At 42.2% G+C, this 22760-nt stretch overlaps 2 protein-coding genes across 2 annotated transcripts in view; both read left to right on the top strand.

Annotated features, from left to right (window-relative positions):
* The first annotated feature begins 345 nt into the window (after nt 1–345).
* On the top strand, nt 346–5238 carry txndc17 (thioredoxin domain containing 17). The gene is made up of 4 exons (XM_084325949.1): nt 346–653; nt 923–1004; nt 2064–2139; nt 4639–5238. The coding sequence occupies exons 1-4, from the start codon at nt 509–511 to the stop codon at nt 4705–4707; spliced, it is 372 nt and encodes a 123-aa protein (XP_084182075.1). The 5' UTR covers nt 346–508; the 3' UTR covers nt 4708–5238.
* A 2930-nt stretch (nt 5239–8168) lies between these two features.
* The window catches only part of nxn (nucleoredoxin), a 92927-nt gene continuing 78335 nt past the window's right edge, over nt 8169–22760 (top strand). Inside the window, exon 1 of the mRNA XM_084318578.1 lies at nt 8169–8670. Coding sequence (XP_084174704.1) covers nt 8362–8670 — 309 coding nt within the window. The 5' untranslated portion in view covers nt 8169–8361. The remainder of the gene's footprint in view (nt 8671–22760) is intronic.

Genomic DNA, 22760 nt, shown 5'->3' with positions numbered 1-22760 from the left:
TTTGATGAATTTATTCATATGTTGAGTTTTAATAAATAAAAAAAAGTATGATTTCCTGTAATTGTGTTGTTTATTATCCTCGCCTTTTTATTTAAACCCTTTGGTTTATTTATGTATATTTCTCTCCCACCCACCCACCCACCCCCTCCTAATGTACAGTCTCCTCCCCATCATATGTATATACTCTCTGTCAGGATCTATGGGTAACAGTACTGTATATTTGCATTTCATATATGTCACAAATGTAACAGTACTATATACCTGTATGTCTGTTAAATAAAGTTTTCATTCATTCAATTAAAACAATTTCGCGCTGTCACTTTAAGAGTCTGTGACGCGGTACAGACAGGAAGTGCTGCGGAACCACCTGAGTGTTTCTACTGGAGTTCATAGTGCAGCACACAGAACCAGCACACAGAACACACACTTTGCGCTTAGCTTGATCATTGCCTGCACAAATTGAGCAATTTGACATCTGTGAATTTTCAGAATAATTCCTTTCTAAATAATGGCCCATTTCGAAGAAGTAAAAGTGCGTGGCTATGATGAATTCTGCCAAGCTGTGTCTAACAGGAAAGGAAAGGACATTTTTGCCTATTTCTCTGGTGATAAAGACGCCCAGGGTGCGAGCTGGTGTCCAGACTGTGTGAAAGGTAAGTTATTTGTTTTGTTTGTTTTTGAGTTCAGATGTGAATTGTCATCATTACATTTTGTTCCTACGTAATACGCCCAGTCAAAATCTGGAATTGATCCGGGATTGATCTGTCAGCAAACAGACACTAGCCAGGGGCTATAACAGACACCAATTTAGTGGTATTTTATGAAGGGGAAAACATCAATATGTTAATAATGATATTGCTTTTCATTTAGTACATTATGATTCAGTCAATAATATATAAGCGGTTTTCCTTTTCTATTCCAGCCGAGCCGGTCGTAAGAGGGGAGATCTCCCATCTTCCTGAAGGTTCTGTATTCATCTACTGTCAGGTTGGAGAGAGAGGCTAGTAAGTATCCCCCAGCTGCTGTTTAAACATAACAGCAAGATGTTGATGACTTCAAACCCATGGAAATCAAAGCCCACAGATGATGATGTCATCCCACAAAGGATTGCTTCTTTGATGTTCATGCCACCAAATTAGGTTTAAAGGAACAAGCTGACATTATGGGACATTGTTTACCGTCTTCTCCACAGTCAGACAAGAAGATGGATACCAATGTCCTCTCTGTGCGTTCAATAGAAAGCTATCCAGCTACAAGCCAGCCTAGCTTAGCACACATTAATGGGAGCAAATACGCTTCCATTAATGTGTGCTAAGCTAGGCTAGCTTGCAGCCAGATAGCTTTCTACTGAATGCACAAAGAGGACATTGATATCCATCTTCTTGTCTGACCCTGGAGAAGAGGGTAAGCGCATTTCCCATAATGTTGGTGTTTCAAGTTCAAGTTTCTTTATTAGTTGTCATACAAAAATACAGAATACTTTTACATGAAACACTTTTTCCTGTTTTGCTCCTAAAGAGTGTGAGATCATAGGATGCTTGGTTCTTCATACACATACAGCTCATTATAGTAATATTCCACAATTATTACATTTTAGATAGATACATGCAGGATAGTAATAATGGCACAGAACATAAAACCACCGACATGCGCTTTGTTGATACATGCAGGACTAGCCTTGAGACAAACGTATGCATATCACCGAGTGGCAGCCGACAGCGCGGCGCCATTATGTGTTCCTTTAAAATGACCTGATATTATGTTACTCATATCCACAGTTTAAGAATTACACTTTAATACGCGTGGTTAAACACTCTGCAACATATTGATTTGAAATGATTATCGACTGCCATGGATAAATAGGCTAGTTTTGTGAAAGCATCCATCAATGATGCCTAACTGGCAACCCAGTATATGATTTTGGCTGACCGTCGATTAAAGTTTTTGGAGACTATTTAAAAAAAAAAAATTAAAATATACATCTAAGCCTATTTGAGCCAGCTCTCTCAAACCTTTTGCATTATTGCATTTATCTCCTCTTAATGACTTTTTCACCTTTTCAGTTGGAAGGATCCAAACAATGACTTCAAGAAGACATTGAAGCTCAGTGGAGTCCCTACTCTCTTGAGATATGGCACGGTGAGAACCTCTAATCCTGTGTCCTGCTGGTTTCACTGACATTGATTAGCTTAAACTTAACGGAACACGGCGACATTATGGGAAATACGCTCACCGTCTTCTCCAGAGTCGAGACAAGAAGATCGATACCAATTTCCTCTCTGTGCGTTCAGTAGAAAGCTGTCTGGTTACAAGCTAGCCTAACTTGTAATGAATGGAAGTGGATACGGATCAGCTGGCCTAGATGTTGGCACAAAAACACCTCTCGCCTGAATACTTTAAGACAACAAATGTTTGTTTCCGCGTCTCTGATTGGCCAGGTCATTTCTGGTCATGTGACATGTACGCCCAATCGTGGGACCGCAAGTGTCTACACTGGTTAAGCTTAGGCGCTCTTTCGAAGTTGGTTAAGGTTAGAGTTTGTCTTGGAGCATGGCGATAGAACGCCAGGTAGTTTGCAGGCTGTTAGACCCGGAAATAGGCGCAGAACTTGCTGTCCCACGATTGGCGCACATGTCACATGACCTGGCCAATCAGAGCGCAAAACTCGCACGCGGAAACAAACATTTGTTGTCGAAAGTATTCACGCCTCCAGGGCCCAGTTGTTCAAAAGTAATCCGATCGGATTTCGGATAACAGATTTGATCAAATCTTGAAAATGGGTTGTTCAAAAGAAAAAAGAAAATTCTTCTTTTTTTTTTATCTGCTTTTTCTCCCCATTTTCTATTTTTCTCCCTTCCCCAATTTCGTATTGTCCAATTCTACCCTCCCCTGTCTCGAACGTTGTTGGCCATGCCTCCCACAAGCCGGCTGCAATGTGGACGAAGCCTTGCATCACGTGTCCTTTCCGGTACACGAGGAGGCAGCCGTCGCATCTTTTCACCTGCACAACGCGATCTCTCAGCGGCGAGGGTCTGCATGGGAGGGACACGCCGCCCCCGTTGCTTCCTGATTCTACGGCGCAGGCGCACCAACCGACCTGTGGGAGTCGCTGTCCACAACGTCCGATCCCCACCCACCAGCTTCCCACCCCCTAATACTGCCAATTGTATTAGTATGAACGACCAGCCAAGCTGGTAGCAACGCAGAGAGCTGGGCTCGAACCCAGCATATCCTGCGTTGGTGGCGAGCGCCTTGCCCATTGCGCCACCTAGCCGGCCTAGAAAAATCGGATTGGATTACGTAATCAAATCTTGGTTTTGATCCGGATGCGTTGTTCAAAAACGTTTAGTAGGATTGGGATCACTTTGATAAAAAAAATCAGGATTAAACTGATCCCAGTAGAACGGTGGATTCAGGGTGGATTTCAGTCACAAAATGTAATGAAACTTTAAAATGTGTATCCAATATTTGGATTATACAGTATACATTTATTCATAAGGTTTTCACTTAATTTGTTCATCAGCTCCCTACTATTGAGTCAAAATGGCACCTAACACCCTCTAGTAGCGCAGGTTTCGGCAACAGTGAAATTAGGGCCTTTTGAGTCCATGGTTCCATCGCTTTGGTGTAGTGAACATAGTTTATCATTTATAGGCCTTGGTTATGATTGCCTTAATTGAACACAACTGACTGATGACCATGTCAGTGTGATTAATATACAGTGATAAGTGACAGTTTATAATTTATATATTATTTGTGTTCAATACTGACAGCTGTTTGGGGGATTATTTTAATTTGCTGTACTGAAAGGCTGAATACGTAGCATAATGTCTACTTTATATATTTGATCACTGTAGCGGATGAACAAATTAAGTGAAAATCTTATGAATAAATGTATATACTGTATAATCCAAATATTGGATACAAATTTTTAAGTTTCATTACATTTTGTGACTGAAATCCAGCCTGAATCCACCGTTCTACTGGGATCAGTTTAATCCTGATTTTTTTTGGATCAAAGTGATCCCAATCCTACTAAAAGTTTTTGAACAACGCATACTGAAGGTTTGATCCGGATCAAAACCAAGATTTGATTACGTAATCCAATCCGATTTCAGAATCCTTTTTTTCTTTTGAACAACCCATTTTCAAGATTTGATCAAATCTGTTATCCGAAATCCGATCGGATTACTTTTGAACAACTGGGCGAGTTTTAAGGCTATCTGATCCGTAATCCGCTTCCATTCATTTGCGTTAGGCTAGGCTAGTTTGCAGCTGGATAGCTTTCTACTGAATGCATGCAATGAGAGGACATTTGTATCTTATCTTCTTGTCTTGACTCTGGAGAAGATGGTAAGCACATTTACCGTAATGTTGGCGTGTTCCTTTTTAAATCTATGCTTAATGATTTTAATAGATAATGTAATGTAGGATTATGTCATAGGATTGTGCCACATCCATGTCTGTGAAACTGTCCCCAAATTAGATTGCTTTTCCATTGATGACTAATACATTTTGCAGTGTTTTCACCTCATTTCGCAACATAAACGTTTCATGTCACCATTGTCTAGGAGTAGCCTGCTCGGACACGTGACTTGTTTGCAACCATGAAAAGCTCTGTCTTTCCTTTTGTTTCAGCCTCAGAGGTTGGTAGAGGAGGAGTGTTTCAAAGCCGACCTGGTGCGGATGATGTTCACAGAGGACTGAGTGATCGCCTGGGAGCATTTTGGTGCCAAGAACCCGGGGAGTCGATCCAACCCCTCATCTAACTATATAACCCGTTAGCCACTTGCTGCACTGTGGAATATTTGAAACCTCACACACCATACACCCCCGACCGCCAGTGCCACGTGATGTCAACCAGTACATGTTAGATGGTCTTGAACCAATATAACCAGCGGCCTTAATAGTCCTACTCTTTAATTATTTGACTGATTTTATACCAGAATGTTTCCAAAATAAATGTTTTAGTGGTCATAGACTGAGTATAACTTGAGCCACAATTTGAGAAGTACATATTATGAGATTGTACATCAGTCTTCATCTTAAAACTGTTTGTGTACAAGTGAAGTTGTTCATTTGCTATCGTTTTCTTCAAATGTGACCGCCAGTTTTAGAATGGGCATTTCGATTATTATTTTTAAATGCATACCTGTGTTTTGTTGTGGCCATTCATTTATTATCATGCAGTGGAACAAATCCAGTTGAGGAAAATAAAATGTGTCATGATGTGTTGAATGTTTTTTTTGTAGTCTATGTATTTCTCTATAATGGACGCTAGGTGGCAGTCTACTCAAAGCCTATTTTAGAAACGACCATGCATTTAACCCACCAAGCATTTGCAGAATTTTATTTATACTTGTGAATGCAATTTAAACTTGCTCAGCTATGGCATGCCCATAATTGATATATTATTAAGGTTAAACCTCCCAACAACATATTTGATATGAAGTCCTAAAACGCAAACATAAAATAATGTCAGGAGAAGGTTTCATATGCATGGATCCAGAAGATCGACATGAATGAATGAAAACTTTATTTAACAGATTGCAGAATGGGTACTGTTGTGTCCTACTGTTACACAGGGTCTAAAGCATGCAGTTACTTATTTCTTATTCATTGCCATCCACCTCTACAGGTACAATACAGTACAGCTCAATACATACAGTTACAGTGGGTGACAATATTGTCACAAGGAAAGATGAAATTACCTACCTGGGTTCCATCCTAGAGGCTAATCTCTCCTGTGACAAAATGGCATCCAATGTAATAAAAAAAAGTCAACCAACGAACTCGATTCTTGTACCGGATCTCCTCTCAAGAATACCCTGAAGACTCTGGCAGGAGCACTCATTCAAGGGTACTACGACTATGCTTGCACCTCATGGTACCAAAGGCGCTAAAAACAAAATTACAAACATCTCAAAACAAACTGGTCAGACTACTGCTTGACCTTACTCCTAGAACCCACCTCACCCCTGCCCACTTTGACAACCTAGGATGGCTTAGAGTAGACGACAGAGTACAGCAACTTGCAATGGGCCTGGTCTACAAGATACACTTGCACCTCATGGTACCAAAGCACCTCAAAGGCACTAAAAAACAAATTACAAACATCTCAAAACAAGCTAGTCAGACTACTACTTGACCTGACTCCTAGAACCCACCTCACCCCTGCCCACTTTGACAACCTAGGATGGCTTAGAGTAGACGACAGAGTACAGCAACTTGCAATGGGCCTGGTCTACAAGATACACTACGCGACCAAGGTACCCATGTACATGTCAAAATACTTCCCAAAGGTCAGTGAATACCACGATCACAACACCAGAGGGAGCTCCACAAATCATGTAAAACCCAGATTCGGCTCAAACAAGGGACTAAACACGTTTCGCAATTATGCCACATCAATGTGGAACGCCCTGCCTAAAGCTGTAAAGGAATGTGAATCACTACCCACCTTCAAAAACACTCTCAAAAAACACCTACGTGAGACTGCAATTCGAAACTGGCCCCTACAAATGTCCTAACCTAGTTGTACAGTAAATGACCAAGTAAGGCTTTGTCAATATTCCAATGTACAGTGTAAAATGTGTGTGTGTCCCCTACCAAACCCCCCCCCCCACCTCCAATGTACAGCCCTCACCCAACCAACCTCCTCCAATGTACAGTTTCTACGCCAAATGTATATACACTCCTTTTCTGGACACTTTTGTATCACAAACAGTACTGTATTTGCAAATCTGATATGTCATAAATGTATAGATGTAGCAGTACTGTCTATATGTTATGATGAATTGAAAATGGGGGACCCTGATGTAAACAAGACGAAAGTCTTTCTCTGGTCTGCATCCCCTTAACAATTGTATGTATTGAGCTGTACTGTACTGTACCCATTCTGCAATCTGTTAATAAACTTTTCAATCAATCAATCAAACCAAGGTACATGTACATGTCAAAATACTTCCCAAAGGTCAGTGAATACCACGATCACAACAGCAGAGGGAGCTCCACAAGTCATGTTAAACCCAGATTCGGCTCAAACAAGGGACTAAACACGTTTTGCAATTATGCCACATCAATGTGGAACGCCCTACCCAAAGCTGTAAAGGAATGTGAATCACTACCCACTTTCAAAACCACTCTCAAAGAGCACCTACGGGAGACTGCAATTCGAAACTGGCCCCTGTAAATGTCTAAACCCAACCCCCTCCAATCAATGTACAGTAATTTACCTAGTATGGTTTTGTCAATATTCCAATGTACAATTTTGCTTGTTTGTACAGTGTCTCCCCCCCCCCCCCCCCCAATGTACAGTTTTGCTTGTTTATACAGTGTTTCTCCCAACCACCTCCAATGTAAATTACCCAGTATGGTTGTCAATATCCCAATGTACCCCACCCAACCTCCTCCAATGTACAGTTTCTACGTCAAATGTATATACCCCGTTTTCTACTTGACTATTTTTGTATCACAAACAGTACTGTATTTGCAAATCTGGTATGTCATAAATGTATAGATGTAGCAGTACTGTCTATCTGTATGTCTTGTATGTCATAAATGTTATGATGAATTGAAAATGGGGGACCCTGATGTAAACAAGACGAAAGTCTTTCTCTGGTCTGCAACCCATTAACAATTGTGTGTATTGAGCCGTACTGTATTGTACCCATTCTGCAATCTGTTAATAAAGTTTTCAATCAATCAATTAAGGGGATGCAGACCCGAGAAAGACGTTTGTCTTGTTTACATCAGGGTCCCCCATTTTCAATTCATAGTGACATTTATGGCATATACAGCCAGGTATTTAGTACTGTTACATTTGTGACATACGATATGCAAATATACAGTACTGTTAGTGTTACCCATAGATCCTGACAGAGAGTATATACAATACATATGATGGGGAGGAGACTGTACATTAGGAGGGGGTGGGTGGGAGAGAAATATACATACATACAAATATACATACATCAAAAAAGTGTACAGAGCTTATTGATGCAATATCGCCATCTTATAACTAGGTGTCATGAAAGTGTGCTTTGAGAGGAGAGGAGCGCAACCACTGTCGCAGCAGTCAGGAGGGCCGTCAGTGAGTAGGGTATATCTGCAGAGCCGTCGGTATAACGTGGAGCGCATTCCTGCACACCGCTCAGTGGATACAGCAGGCGCTCCTCACAGTCGAGCACCGCGTCTGAGCGTTGCTGACTCGGAGCTCTCCTCCTGAAAGGTTCAATCGGAGGAAGATCGGGGGATCTTGGTTGTCGCCGAGCCGATCGCTTTTAATGTACAATTCTCTTGGATAAAGAAATATCGTATAAGGGTCTTCCCCCCCCAACAAGGACTGGGAGAGCTGCGATCATGTCGGAGTTTCTGGTGAATCTCCTCGGGGAGCGGCTCGTCAACAGCGAGAACGCCGAGGTGGACGTGCAGGCGCTGGGCAGCAAGCTGTCGCTGGTCGGGCTCTACTTCGGCTGCAGCCTGAACGGCCCGTGTAAGCAGTTCAACGGCAGTCTGTGCGAGTTTTACAGCAAGTTCAAAAAGACCTCGGAACACAAGGACAAATTGGAAATCGTCTTCATCTCATCCGACCAGGACCAGAAACACTGGCAAGACTTTTTACAGGAGATGCAATGGCCCGCGTTACCTTTCAAAGACAGGCACAAAAAGGTAAGGTGTCATCATGTTGAAAATGGTCAATAATAATAACAAGTGGAATATTTTGACAGATTTTGCTATAGTTTTTTTTGGTCCAATATTTAAAAAAAAATCTCTAGCTGCTGCACAGGCTGGTAGGATACTGCTTGTGTGTACAGTACAGGTGACTTTGGTTTAATGTTGGCTATGGAACATCTATTGCAAATCTGTTTCTAATAGTTTTTCCTCCGAACATGGTTTTAATGAATTCAAATTGACATATTATTTGCTGAATGATTGTTAGTAGTAGTACTAGTAGTAGCTCTAGACTTATTTATTTGGAATCGCAAGATATTAAAAGTATATAGGCTATATAATTATCTGAGTTTCACAGATTTACATTTTAGACAGACGTACGTGTACACAACCTCTCTCTCTCTCTCTCTCACACACACACACACTCAGACACCAAGAATGAGGTATTCTGAGGACCCTTGCTGGGGGATAAATGTAGGCAAGGCCTAATTGATTCAAGTGACCTTTCACCTGTGTGGAGAAAAAAATAAGTCAACAGTGTTTACTAAATGCAGCAAATTCTGCATATTTTAGTTTTGTTGTTTCTTCTAAGAGCTGTTTGTAATGATAACCCATCATGTTATCATAAATCTTGATAATGTTGGCATTAAGAGTGACCGATCTAAACTTGCCTAAAGAAAACAGTTGATGAACAGTTATATTAGGTCAATATTTATGAATAATTGCAGCTCTATTGTTATTGATACACTCCATAGCCATTTTATTTCTCCATTACCCTACTTTGATTTGTTTGAGGGATGTTAGCCGATATGTATTATCAGTTCTGACTATTTAAAAATGTACCCTATATGGTATCAAGAAAAACATGGCGTTATCCCTAAAATAGCAAATAGTTTATGTAATATTGATCAAGTTGCTGCATGTAGTGAAGGCCCACTATTTTTAAGACGATATAGATTTTCACAATTTGAAGATGGTGGTAACATTATATTGCAATAATTGTGTGAGGAGTGAAGTGTTGGACCATTTTGAATAGACTAACAGAAGAAAATCTTAGTTTTGTCACAATTTAGAACCTCAAATGTTATAAAAAATTAATGAAAAATGTCCACATTGCTTGTCATTTTAATTATGATTATCATGATTTTTACAATAATTCTCATAGGCTATGTCAAATGTTCTTCTTTAATACATACTCAGAAAAGACACTGAGAATTGCAAAAAAAAATAAAAATTATACCATTCAGTATTCTGTTCATTATTTTAATCTGCATCACATATGTCCCGTTAATAATATACAGTATCATGTTGGTATTGCAAGGAATAGGGTTGTGAAGAAATTAAATCATGCCCAGATTCATCGCTAGGTACCATTTCAGTCATCTGTTGACTGTCTTGTGGGCCAAAAATAATTATGACCCTTTATAACAAATAATCATTACAATTTAGCCCACAGAGGCCACTTTGGTCAGTTATTAAGCAATGTGTCGATACTTGCAGCTGCATGACGTAGATCTAATTAAAAACTATGTGTGCTATTAGGTGGAAGGATGGCATGTGGGAAGAGGTGCACATAATAGAGCCACGGTGATGAGAATTCAGATGTTACTGAGGAGGATAAGATGGATATAGAGCCACAGTGATGAGAATTCAGATGTTACTGAGCAGGATCAGGGTGTGTCATACAGCCGATGCCATGTTGGCAGTGTGCGGGTCGAATTCTGAAAGTGACTATCCAGTCTCTGTGTTTAGTAAAGCATTAAACACAGCCATTTTGCACAATTGTGCCTCCATAAAATGAAGCTCCATTGTGTTGCACAGAATTAATTGCCGCTTTTGCTTTATAGTCGGTCCAATGATTTGTCATGAGGTTGGTATTTAGCCGGATTGTCATCCTGTCCTTTGGGGATGAGGCCTATATTTTCTTTTTCAAGGAAAATATTTTCCTATGACTGTAATCAGATGGAGAAGATTACACATGTTAGATGATATTCCGTGTGCGTGTGTGTGTGTGTGTGTGTGTGTGTGTCACACACATTGAATTAGATAGAATCAAACATTACAATGTGTAGGCCTGCGTACATTGACTCTGTCTGTGACACTCGGATAGAATATGGCTGAGAGAAATCACAAGAGTCAACACATGAAAAAATGCATACACTGTAATGCCGCAAAACAATTACCAATGTGTTTTTACACAAATGGCAAAGGAATCTGAATCTAGTAGGCAGTTAATAACTAGTTATATGAACTCGCTGTCTCCAGTTATGCCGTTTTCACGTGTAAAGCATTACCCAGGGTCGAATAGGTAAAGCATTGATTCACTCTCCTAGCAGTGCGTGTGAGATTGCCAGCGCGGGATTGTGCTTCACTTCATTATGTAGTCCAGGCGTGAAGAGGGATTGACTGTGGAGTGAGGGCTGTCTTGGACCGCTCTGAGGGCGGCTGCGGTTTTATCATTTTCCAAAAATGCCTGTGGAGAAATAACTGCGGCATCAACATTGCCATTGTTCACGTCCTGGTGCAGTGATGCCATCTTAGCCATAACACAATACAGTGACGAAGCTGTGTGAACGGGGGAGTTTTGCAGAGGCGTGCGGTTCTGCTACTGTCCAGGGTTTTTCTGACCTTTGGCCCTCTGCTAATAACACAGCAGTGAGAATTCATGTTTCAAGGAGCAGCTCCATTAACCCTTTTGAGGTGTGAGTTATTTTCAGATGCCCCCCCCCCCCATGTATTTTGAATTCTAGAGCTCTATAGACTATATATGGCCAGTAACCATTCTAATGACATTATCATTAGAATGTTAAGTTCTCAAAATTCCAATCGCACACAAGCCTGATCATACACCTCAATGGGTTAAGGTCCCCAAAGCACTAACCCACATGACGCATGTCCAAAGGCAGGCATGACCGCGTAGCCACTCTCCGCTCGAATACCACCATCACGTTTGCTGATGACACAGCTGCGGTAGTAATCCTGATCTGCAACAAGGACGGGAAGGCGTCCCTGGAGGAGGTGGGGGGACAACGTCTTCCCGCTGAATGTCAGCGAGACGAAGCACAGTGGACGGTGGGAGGACGCGGGAGAGGAACTAGGACACCTAAAGGTGCGGTTCCTGAATGAGGACATTACCTATGTCCAGTGTTGTAGTACTCGAGTCCAGGACTAGTTTCGGGACTCGTGACTCGACTTGGACTTGAGCACTGATGACTTGGACTCGGACTCGAGCATTGACTGCATTCGGACTCTGAAGGTACTGTACAGATGAGGATTCGGACTTGTTAATTGATCAATTAAATATATAGTTTAATTTTGATGAATTAAATTAAAAGTTATTTATTATAAAAAATATTATAATAGGCCCTAATCATTTGGCATAAGATATTGATGGCTAGTGCATTTGGTTGGCTATTGTGTCACAAAGTAAATAAACTCCCTTTGCAATGGTGACTGCTGTGTCATTTATGTTTAATGTAGACCTTTTTGTATTTGTATGTCAGCTCTTTGTTAGCCAGAGTGGAGTGGACTCAACCTTGATGACTTGGACTCAGACTAGGGTAATGGGGACTCGGACTCGGACTCGACTCTGGCTCTTCTTTGGTGACTCGGACTCGAACACTGGGGACTCGAGACTCGACTTGGACTCGAGATTTAGTGACTCGACTACAACACTGCCTAGGACTGCTTGTTGTTCCCAACCGGACGCCAATATCATTAAACGTCACTATTTGCTCACCTACAAGGCTACAAGGCTTTTGTGTGGCCCACTGCACAGTATTTTATGCAATGTAAACCCCCCCTCCACATCCACCCTTCATGCATGATACATGCTCATATTGTGTCCAGATATAGTGTAGCCCTCTAGGCTTTTCAGGTTACAGCATTTTTTGTCCTGCATAGTTTTATTGTTTTATTGTTTATTTGGATCCCCATTAGTTGTTACCAAGGCAACAACTACTCTTCCTGGGGTCCACACAGGAAAAAACATACATATACTGTAGTATATATGCACACACTCACTTTTAAACAAACAACTCACTGCAGCACCCACTTTACCCACTTTAGAACACCTAAACACACTTTATATTTATTGGTAAAGAATTTGCACTACAACCCATACCTCATTACACCTTACTGTAAATTGTACCTAAATTGTACCTCATCCCATTTCTGCTTTGTACTGTATAGTATATTAGTATATTGTATAGTATATTGTATTGTAACTCAGTTACTTCTACTCTGCATTGTACATTGTATATATGTATATACTGAACACTTTTGTCTACGTACTTGATTTCTATTTTACACTTGCTATACTTATTCTATACTTATCTATTTTTGTCTAGCACAGTCTCTGGAGCGTAACAGAAAGAAGCATTTTGTATAAAAGTATTCTGTACTGCTCTATGACAACTAATAAAGAAACTTGAAACTATACAGACACACATGTTCATATACCTACATGCATACCCACATACATGCATAAACCAATTATGGAATTCATTATTTCCCCAAATACCCCCCCCCCCCCCCCCAATTAAACAGAATAACCTTTACAAAAGCATATGTTTACAGCTGAACCTCCATTAAGAATATGATTGATCAAAATCTCAGATATGGATAAATAATTATTACGACTCAAACAGTGAGTTATGAGAAACTATGTCTACTACAAGCTACCGATATAACAAATCCAAAAGAGTAATGCTTTCAAATGAATTCCTTTGTCTGACTTTCCCAAGGAATAACTTCTTTTAGTTGTCTTTTAAACCGTCTCTACTCTGTGCTTGAGTTATGACATACGGTAGGCTGTTCCTGTGAGAAATTACTCCGTACATAACGGTTCTTTTCATGGCGTTGGTTCTAGGTCGAGGAAGTGTCATGTGACCCCCCCTCCTCACCTGTCTTGTTTCATGCCCATGTCTACGTCTGTCGGTAAATGTTGTTTTTGGGAACAGGTAGTACTAGGGTTGTTTTAAAACACACAAATATTTCTAAACCAAATGAGAATATTACATTAATCTGTCCTCTGCTTTCAGCCATGCAAGATCGGCATGCATTAGACATAAATGACAACAGACGTAAAACGGACCACAATGAATAACAATGAGACAGTTTATACACTCGGTGGGAGGTAATCTCAGGAAGAACTCCTGATGGGAAGTGCCCTTGCTTTAAGATAAATGTTATTCACTGTTAAAGTAGTTTCTCCTTCACATGGCACTTTAATTCGTTTCCTACTGCCTGGAGATTTATGTAAAGCACATAAATGGCACAAATATAGAACATATGGATTTTCTAGGTGTATCATATCCCAACAAGTCATACTATGTGCTTTTAAAGAATACTGCCTTTTGCTGTTGGAACGACAGTGGATCAGGAGGTAGAGCAGTCGTCTGGTAATCCGGAGGTTTCCGGTTCGATTCCCGCTCCTCCCGGGCGGGCTCCTTTCCTTGAGCAAGACACTTAATTAACCCCTAATTGCTCACGATGTGCAGGTTGGCACCTTGCATGGTTGCCACCGCCGTCGGTGTGTGAGTGAATGGGTAAAATGTGAGGAACAAATTGTAAAGTGCTTTGGATAAAAGCGCTATATAAATGCAGCCATTTACCATTTACACATCAGTGTAGCGTGTTGCTGATGTGGGCCCTATAGTAGGCGTGCCCCCAACTCAAGTTCTGCCCAGATCAAGCCACAGTCTTGTGAATGAATGTTGCCGCTATCGCAGAGTATCTACAGTATGTGTATCTATGTGTGCCACGGAGAGAGAGGCCCAATCGGTGAATGATGTTGACCTGGTGAAGGGCTGTGTTGATGTTGTGGGTCTGCGGAGATTAAGTGGCCCACTTCCCCCTCCTCTCAAAGCCTGGCTGGGCTCTCTGTGGAGCTCCAGTGAGCAGAGCTCATCCCCCTGGCAAAGGACGCAATTTCTCTCAATCGCCTCTTTCAGGGCCTCATCACCCACCTGGACTCCCTCCACTCTCTCCTACTGTATCCCTTCCTCCTCCTCCTCCTCTCTACACCCTACCCCTCACCCCCTAGTCCCTGCCCCTGCCCTGGCCTGTGCTTGCTTTTCTCCTTCTCCTGTGTCGGGGTCTGTTCTGGTCTTCTCATCGCTGGGAGTGTTTGTTATCTAATCATGCGGGGAATGGGATAAGCTGGAGACGTGGGAAGGGGAACGGTGGCAGTGGTTAACGTTAAACAGTGACTGCTGCATCTCCATTTGATCTGTGTTTGAAGACAATGACCACTAATCATGCATATTATTTTCATGCGGTTTCCCCTTTTTGACCGACAGGAAGGGACGTCTCATCTCATCTGGGCTTCATTTTATGGGTGTTAATGACTTGAATTCCATCCGACTTTTTCTTGTAACCGTGCCTGAATTCAGACGAATGGTCTGTAACGGCTATTGGACGAAGTTCGTATTTTAATGTGTTTATGAGAGGAGTCCAGTTTTTTTAACTGCGGCGCGCGGCTTTCGCTTAAACAAATGCATTTCGTGTGTGAAGAAGGCGTCACAGGCCATATAATAATTATTATTTTCCGTCCTGGAGAGTTGGCGTCCCATTAAAGGTCAGGATGAAAAAGCTGAAGGATGCTCCATATCCTCTTTATAGAGTGTATCTGAGGTGACCCTGTGAAAGTGGGTTTTCAGTGGGTGGCTGTTAGCCAGTTGTTAAGGAGCCATGGCTGTCTGCGAGGGGAACCGTCTTGGCTTGCTGGCACTGCCTTACATGGAATTGTACAGGCAGGAGAGGGAGAAAGGGAGAAAGAGAGAGTTCCATGTAAATCATGGATCGGACCGAGTGCATGTGTGCGTGTGAAAGCCCAGTGCTGCCAATGGTTGTATAAACTCTGAAGCTTGCGGTTGGTGTTCCTGCAGGGCCTGGAGTGGGAGGATCACATCTCGGTGAGAGAAAGGCCTCTTGTTCAGTCCCCCCTGGTCCATGGTCCGGTGTGTCTGCGAGCCCCCCCCGCCCGCCCCGAGACAGAGCTCCCGTTCACTGGGCTCAGAGCCACAGCTGCCAGGGGCTTCGGAGAGGGGCTAAGGGTGCCTGTCATCAGGGTGTCACCGATCTGATGAAAACCGCGCCGCGCCCTGCTCATCGTGTAGCTCCGCTCCGCGCCTGCCGTGTGTCTTTGATTTCAATAGAGGCGACTGGGGGGGAAAAGCCTGGACCGCTTTATCTGCTGCAGGTGATGATGTTCAGTATCTCTTTCTTTAAATGTTGCCTTTTGTTGGGGCGTACCTGTTTAGTTGGATGCTCCCTCCTCTTGTCATTATTCACTCTCGACAGAGTGGCAGAATGTGAAATTAACACTGAAACTAGATGCACAAGTCCTCATGCCAAGCCCATTGACATTAGCTGACTAAATGATCTGCCCCCAAGCCCTGACCACAGTTTACGAAGCATATTCACTTCGATTGAACATTTGACAATTTTTATTGGCCTATCTCAAACCCCACCCTCTTTCTTTGATCCTCCAATCACATCCGTTGAACGTTTGTACCAAGGGAAGCAACGGTTGTGATTGGTGGATCAAGAAAAGAGGGCAGGAATCTAATCATGACATTTATGACATACAGATATGCAGTACTGTTTAGGGATGGGTACCGAATTCGGTACTTTTGAGGTACCGAACCGAAACACGTCGGTACTACCGAGTATCGAATCAAGTGAGTTTTTTTTACTTTTTTCTTTTCATGTCAACGTTCACACGCACAATATATGCTTACCTAGGATTTGACTTGATTCAACAACAAAGCAGTCGGAGCAATGACAAGCCGAAAACTGTCGAAATTGTAGTTATTTGAAGTTTGGATTTCTTTTTTTTTACGACTGAGGTAGGTAAATAAAACTTCTTGAGGTCTAAAGTACCGAAAAAAGGTACCGGTATCGATTCACAGGTACCGGTACGGTATCGGTTCAAATGTGAAAGGTACCCATCCCTAGTACTGTTACATTTGTGACATACAACAAGATATGCAAATATGCAAATATTTATATATATATATAAATATATATTGGAGATCCGCCATGGGAAAAAGTGTGACACCCCGTCTTGAAAATGCGTTCAGTCTCACTTCCTCAACTCACTCGTCCACCCCGCTGACTCACAGGCGATCTGGCAGGCGGCATTTTCAAGAACAACAGTTTTCAGGGTCGTCATTTCTCAGTGAAATTGGGAGAGGACATTCCTGGTACTAGCGAGTCTTTGTTTTGTTTTGACATGCTATACAAGTGCAAGTTTGACCAATAGGGCTGTAGGGTCATGGTGCAGTAATACATGATGGCCCTTAACTCAATCAGCGCCAGACCCGAGGATAGTCGGGTTATCTCGCCGACCGTTCAGCGCCAGACCCGAGTATAGTCGGGTTTTCATCGTTATTTCTTTTATTCGATATTTCCATTCATTACAGGCACACGGACTCGGGGTTAACATGGGGAATCATCCTGAAAATCCCAAAGTGCAATAGCAGGCGCATCCTCCCAGGTGGCAGTATCGAGCACCCTTTGAAACCTTATATCTTGGCCTGTGCAACGTTCAAATGTCTCCGGGCGCACTGTTCTTTGTCAGGCGAGTCGAGCAGGTATCCTGATCACATTGAGAAGCGTCAAATGCCCCCGATGCATCTGTTGTGGTTAGTGATGCACCGATGTGAAAATTGTGGCCGATACCGATAACCGATATTAATATTGCTGTTCTGGCCGATACCGATATTTACCGATGTCGATATCTCTGTATAGAAAACACTTTTTTATGATAATCAAATAAAGAGCTATTTTCCAAAACGCATAATTTTTTTACTTTTGTAACTTATTTTCAGAAATGACTGATATTTTGAAACTATTTAAGGCCAAAACATGTAAAAAATAAAAAAAAAAAGATTAAAAAAAAAATTAAAAAAACGTTTTTTTTTTTTTTTTTTTTTAATATCGGCCCTATCTTGATATCGGTCCGATACCGATGTGTAAAAAAACGGCCATATCGGCCGATATTATATCGGCGGCCGATATATCGTGCATCACTAGTTGTGGTGGATTATGTTGGCGACACGATGGACACCAATACTTGGACTCGCGATCAGACAATTGGAATATTCTTTTTGGGGTACCTCCTAGTAAAGGTAAGGACTATATGACATCAATCCTGCTTTGATCCAACCATGATTTCACCTCGATCGCAACGTGTGTGTGTAACGTTACTCCACAACGTATGCCGTTGGTAACGATCAAAGCATAAAAAAACGACCCCCCCCCCCCCCTTTCATGCATTCATTATGAAACATAATACCTATTATATACATTTGATTTGGAAATAGTAGCGTGTCCAGGCGAGAAACGGCAACGCTTTTAGTGAAATTCACATTTTGCTGCATATCGTCGTTTTCTGGGATTAGACAGGATCACTCTAAAACTATACTTATATTTACCACGGTATAACACGCGAACGGATTGATGAACACATTTATTCTTTTTCACATATTGAACGATAGATAGTTGATGTCAAATGGGCCATAGTATTGTATCCATAGCTATAATATAGAATATATATATAGCCCTGGCTGCAAACACCGCCACTTATTCCTATCTTATAGAGCGTTGGCGTGGTAGGAACTAAAGATGCTCTAGGCCTCCGGCGCTGAATGAGTTAACAGTTCTTGTTGAACAATGACTCTAGACCTCTAGATAGAAGGTTAACCCCTTCGTTACCAACGGTAATGAAAGGTTAACCTTCTGTAGTGTGGTAGTGAAAGCGTTAACCCTTTGTAGTGTGGTAGTGAAATGGTTAAACACCTTCCACCTGTATGATTTTCAGATTTGCTTTTCAAAATGTACTGACTGGAGAGCTGGTCAAAAACACTAAACACTGAAAAACAGACTGTTCATGAAAGGTAAAAGTTAAAAAAGTATTCTACCAAATATATGTTTAAGAGTCTTAAATGACGACTACACTGTGATGATTATTAAATTGATGTGTGTGTGTGTTAGGGTACTTTCTAGTCATAACTGCACTAATAACTTGCAAAGTGGTAATTTAATTGGTTGCATTTTTGCATTAACTGGGACGCAAGCTCTTGGTTCTTGGCTCTTGAGTATAGTTAACCCTTTATAGGTATATAATCTCACATGACAGAATCTTCCGAACTGAACATTCTGATGATGATGATGATGATGATGATGATGATGCAGCAACCGCCACTGGTGATGGAAAGCGACGGAGTCCCTATAGAATTCCAAGTTAGACTTCCGAGAAAACATTTTCCAAAACCCACAGACCTGAAGGGAAGGGCTGAAGATACACTCTCCATGCGGTCGAGCCGCTGGGGGGGGGGGGGGGTGCCTACCTCCACTCTGAGGGTCGAGTGTCTACGTCTGGCCGCGGCCCTGTAATATAATGTGGCTCTATTGTCCCACGCAGCTGCGGGTCCTTGTTACTGTACGCAATGTTTGACAAGAGCTTACGTGAGGAATGTGAGCAAACACCTGCTCTACTGAGGGAGCCAGGGGCCAGAGGGCAAGAGAGCGCGGCGCGGACGGCGGGCCGTGCCAACCGTTAGCTCTCACACCGAGCTAGAGTTACCGGTCCCCGCTCTCTGCCCATTGTGTCGTCTTGACTGAGAGTTGTATAATATTATGAGAGGCGACAATAGAGATCTCATCAGAGGTGAGGTTCGGGGGGTTTAAATTTCCCATTTGAGAGTTGGGGGCGGCGGGGGGGGCAGGGGGGGGGGTCGAGCTGTGTGGCGTGTAGACGGTGTTCTGTCCTCGCAACCCAATCTGTTTCTACTTCCGTTATCTCTGGAAAAGGACAACATACAATGGCTGTAAGGCTGTGACCTTGGTCTGTGGTCCAGCAACCACTGAAACGATACTCTGGGACTCTCTCTCTTTGTCCCATATTCTCTCCTGCTGGACCGTTCCAGAGGGCTCTGTGTGGTTTTCCAGCTAGCGAGGAGACTGACGTTTAAGATAACAAACTATGGCCATGTCTTCAACCGCAGTGTCTCTGCTGTAACACTCCGATGAGGACAACGGTTGATTTATCAGCCTATACATATATTATCTCAAACCGACCTCATTAGTGCATACTTACTATGCATACTTAGTAGCCCAAGAATGTTGGGCTTTTTTCCACTCTGCTTTTTTCGCCAAACCGTCCAAACGCATGCAGCAGAAAGCTCGCGACACAATAGCTCGATATTAATTTAGCAAACGCCGGCGATGACAGGAAAGCAGCTCAGACCCCCCCGGTTTTGTTCCATGGAAATAAACAGATGGTTGTCATTTCATCTCGTAAATCCACCCTCATCTGCTGGGTTTTTTTCATGGCGTCACTGCCATGTCGGGGTTAGTGTGGAGACAGTGATTCAGATTATTTTATTGTCACAGTTTTAAAAATTATATATATAATGCAGTTTAAATAATGTACATACATTGAGATGATTGAGACAAAAACATGAGATGCTTGTTTTTCCCGGCTCCTCAACCGTAGTAGATTTGTAAACATGGTACACAACGTATATTCTATCTATACAAACTATAACTATAAGCTATAAATATAAACTAGATAAGCTATAAATAAACTATAATCTATGAACTATAAAGCTAAACATAATACACAACGTATATTCTATCTATACAAACTATGCTATGCTAACTGTATAAATAGCTATAAACTATGGACTAGACTACAGACTAGATATAATACACAATGTATATTCTATACAAACTATACAATACAAGGTATAACATTAGCAGCAGTGTGTGCGTATAATGCATGTGCTTGTGTGGTGTGTAAGTCACTTAACACATTAATTGCCAATGACGAGTATACTCGTTATTGGCCGCCATGCGTTGAGTGCCAAACAACGAGTAAACACATTTTTATGATCGTTATTTCTTTTATTTGCTATTGGCATTCATAATTCATCCAGGAAGCCTCCGGGAGCCAGCTGGACCCTGTCTGATATTGCAACGCCTCAATACTGCCGCCTGGTGGATTTCGGGAGAGTTACACTCCACTCTAAACCGGAAGTGGCGCTCGGTGCATCAGGGGAAATCCTCTGGCAGAGATATCTTGTAACGTGGATCAATATACACACCTCGAGCGCATTGGATCGCTTTCGAGACGCAAGAATCAATATGCTTTTGGCGTTTATTGCGTCATACAAATGGAAAATGGATCTAGCGACGTCAAATAATTGGAATTTCTTTTCTCCAGACGCATCGGCCACAGGTAAGAGGAATCTAACGTTATTTCCAGCTCGATTGTCCATTTATTTCATTGCAATCTGTCCGATCAACGTATGGTGTCTTACTAAAGAAAGCCGTTAGTGACTATCAAGGAATCATAAACGACCCCCCCCCCCCCCTCCCTTTCCTTCACGCATGATGGAGCATAATGTATAGCGATCATATGCATTTGAACATTTTAATATAGCGTGTATAGGGACGAAACGCCAATCGATAATGTATAATACGCGTCGGGGCCTATAGCGCGCGTTCTAGGAATTACTGCTATACAGTCTAAAAACATACTTATATTCTCGACGGTACTAACACGACAATGTATGAATGGAAAAATATAACGTTCCCACATCCGGAACGATTGATACCCGATGTTGAATGGGCCATAGTAATGTCGATATAGCTATAATATTTAAAAAAAGTTATAGCCCTGCAAAGAAGGTGAGCCACTCCATAGGGTTACAGCACTGGCAGAGAGTGGTATAAGATGGGCATACTGCATGGCACCCAATGTGTTAAGGTGCTTTTGTGTGTACGCTCGTGTGATGATTTAGAGTCTGTCCGTCCGTCAGTAGTCTGTTTGTTCTGTGTTCTTCAGGAGAGGGGTTTCATCCTGGTTCCTTTCTCCCTCGCATGAAGAGATCCACGTTAGGGTTGTTGTTGTGCAGTTGGACCCTCCCCCCAATCGAGCCTTCGGGGCTTCTAATTGCCCCCCACCGCAGCTCGCTGGCCTTTCCCCGCGTAATAACAGCGTTGCAGCAGGCCGAGCGAGGACCCCGGGGGCGTCCTGCCATCCGGAGCCGTCTTCCCACTTCCCTTTTGTTCTTCCCCCCAGACCCAATGTTGTTCTTCGTGATTTGTCCAGTTTTCCTCTCATCACCACCGCCGCCGATCGTATCTCTTCAGAGACACGTAAAGGGAGGCGGATACAATGGACGCATGTGGCCGGGTTTAAAGGGGAACTATTTTACTATTTCTTTCACTATTTGGGCATTTTTACACAATTCCTGTGAGTCTATGGAACACCTCTGTATTTTTTTTTATTTTTTTTTATTCATTGTTTTGTATTTCTAATCAAGTCCTCAAAAACAGCATTTTTCGACCTCAAGATCTTAAGCCGTTTTGAGCCTACTGTGTGCAGCTCATCATGAGCCTGATGCCACACAGCCACATTATCATGCAGCTGAGTCTCTCTGACATCACAAATCAGCATATTTTCAGATGACTCAGTTCAGTGAGGGTGAATATTGTGAGAGGAGAATTGGAAGAATGCGCCAATATGAGAATTAGAGACATAGATCATATTAATATAAGTTCACATAGCTAGGAAACAATGCTAAACACTCAAAAAGGCCATTTATAAGATAGTTCCCCTTTAAAACATTTATATATATATATTACAGTTATGACTCATGTTCCACAGAAAAACACGGTGAAATTTATAAAAGTATATTAGCTCCACAAGTGAAATAGTGATGTTGGATTTTATATGTAGATTTATTCATAGCATGAAAATATGTAACTTGAAGCGTTTCCCCCCCATTTAGATAATCAGCCTTATTCCCTTCTGTGTGAATATCTCCCTCTGCTTATGATGTACTAAATGTGTGAGCAGGGTGTAAATCCCCTCCCTCTGGTCACTGGAGTGGAACTAGTCCGGCAGCTTGGACTCCTGTCTGGGAGAGAGGCCCCCCGTCTCAGCTGGCAGCCTGGCACGCGGGCACCTCGGCGCCAGCCCTGTTGTCTATTGAAACCATGGAGCGGCTCTGTCTGTCAGGTGGGACATTGAGGAAGGATTATGGAGGGCAGATCTTGCCCCTGGTTAA

This window comes from Notolepis coatsorum, assembly GCF_963971535.1.
Source record: "Notolepis coatsorum genome assembly, chromosome: 1".
Lineage (NCBI taxonomy): Eukaryota > Metazoa > Chordata > Actinopteri > Aulopiformes > Paralepididae > Notolepis > Notolepis coatsorum.
The sequence above is the reverse complement of the archived record's forward strand: the minus strand, read 5'-3'. Positions and strand labels throughout refer to the sequence as shown.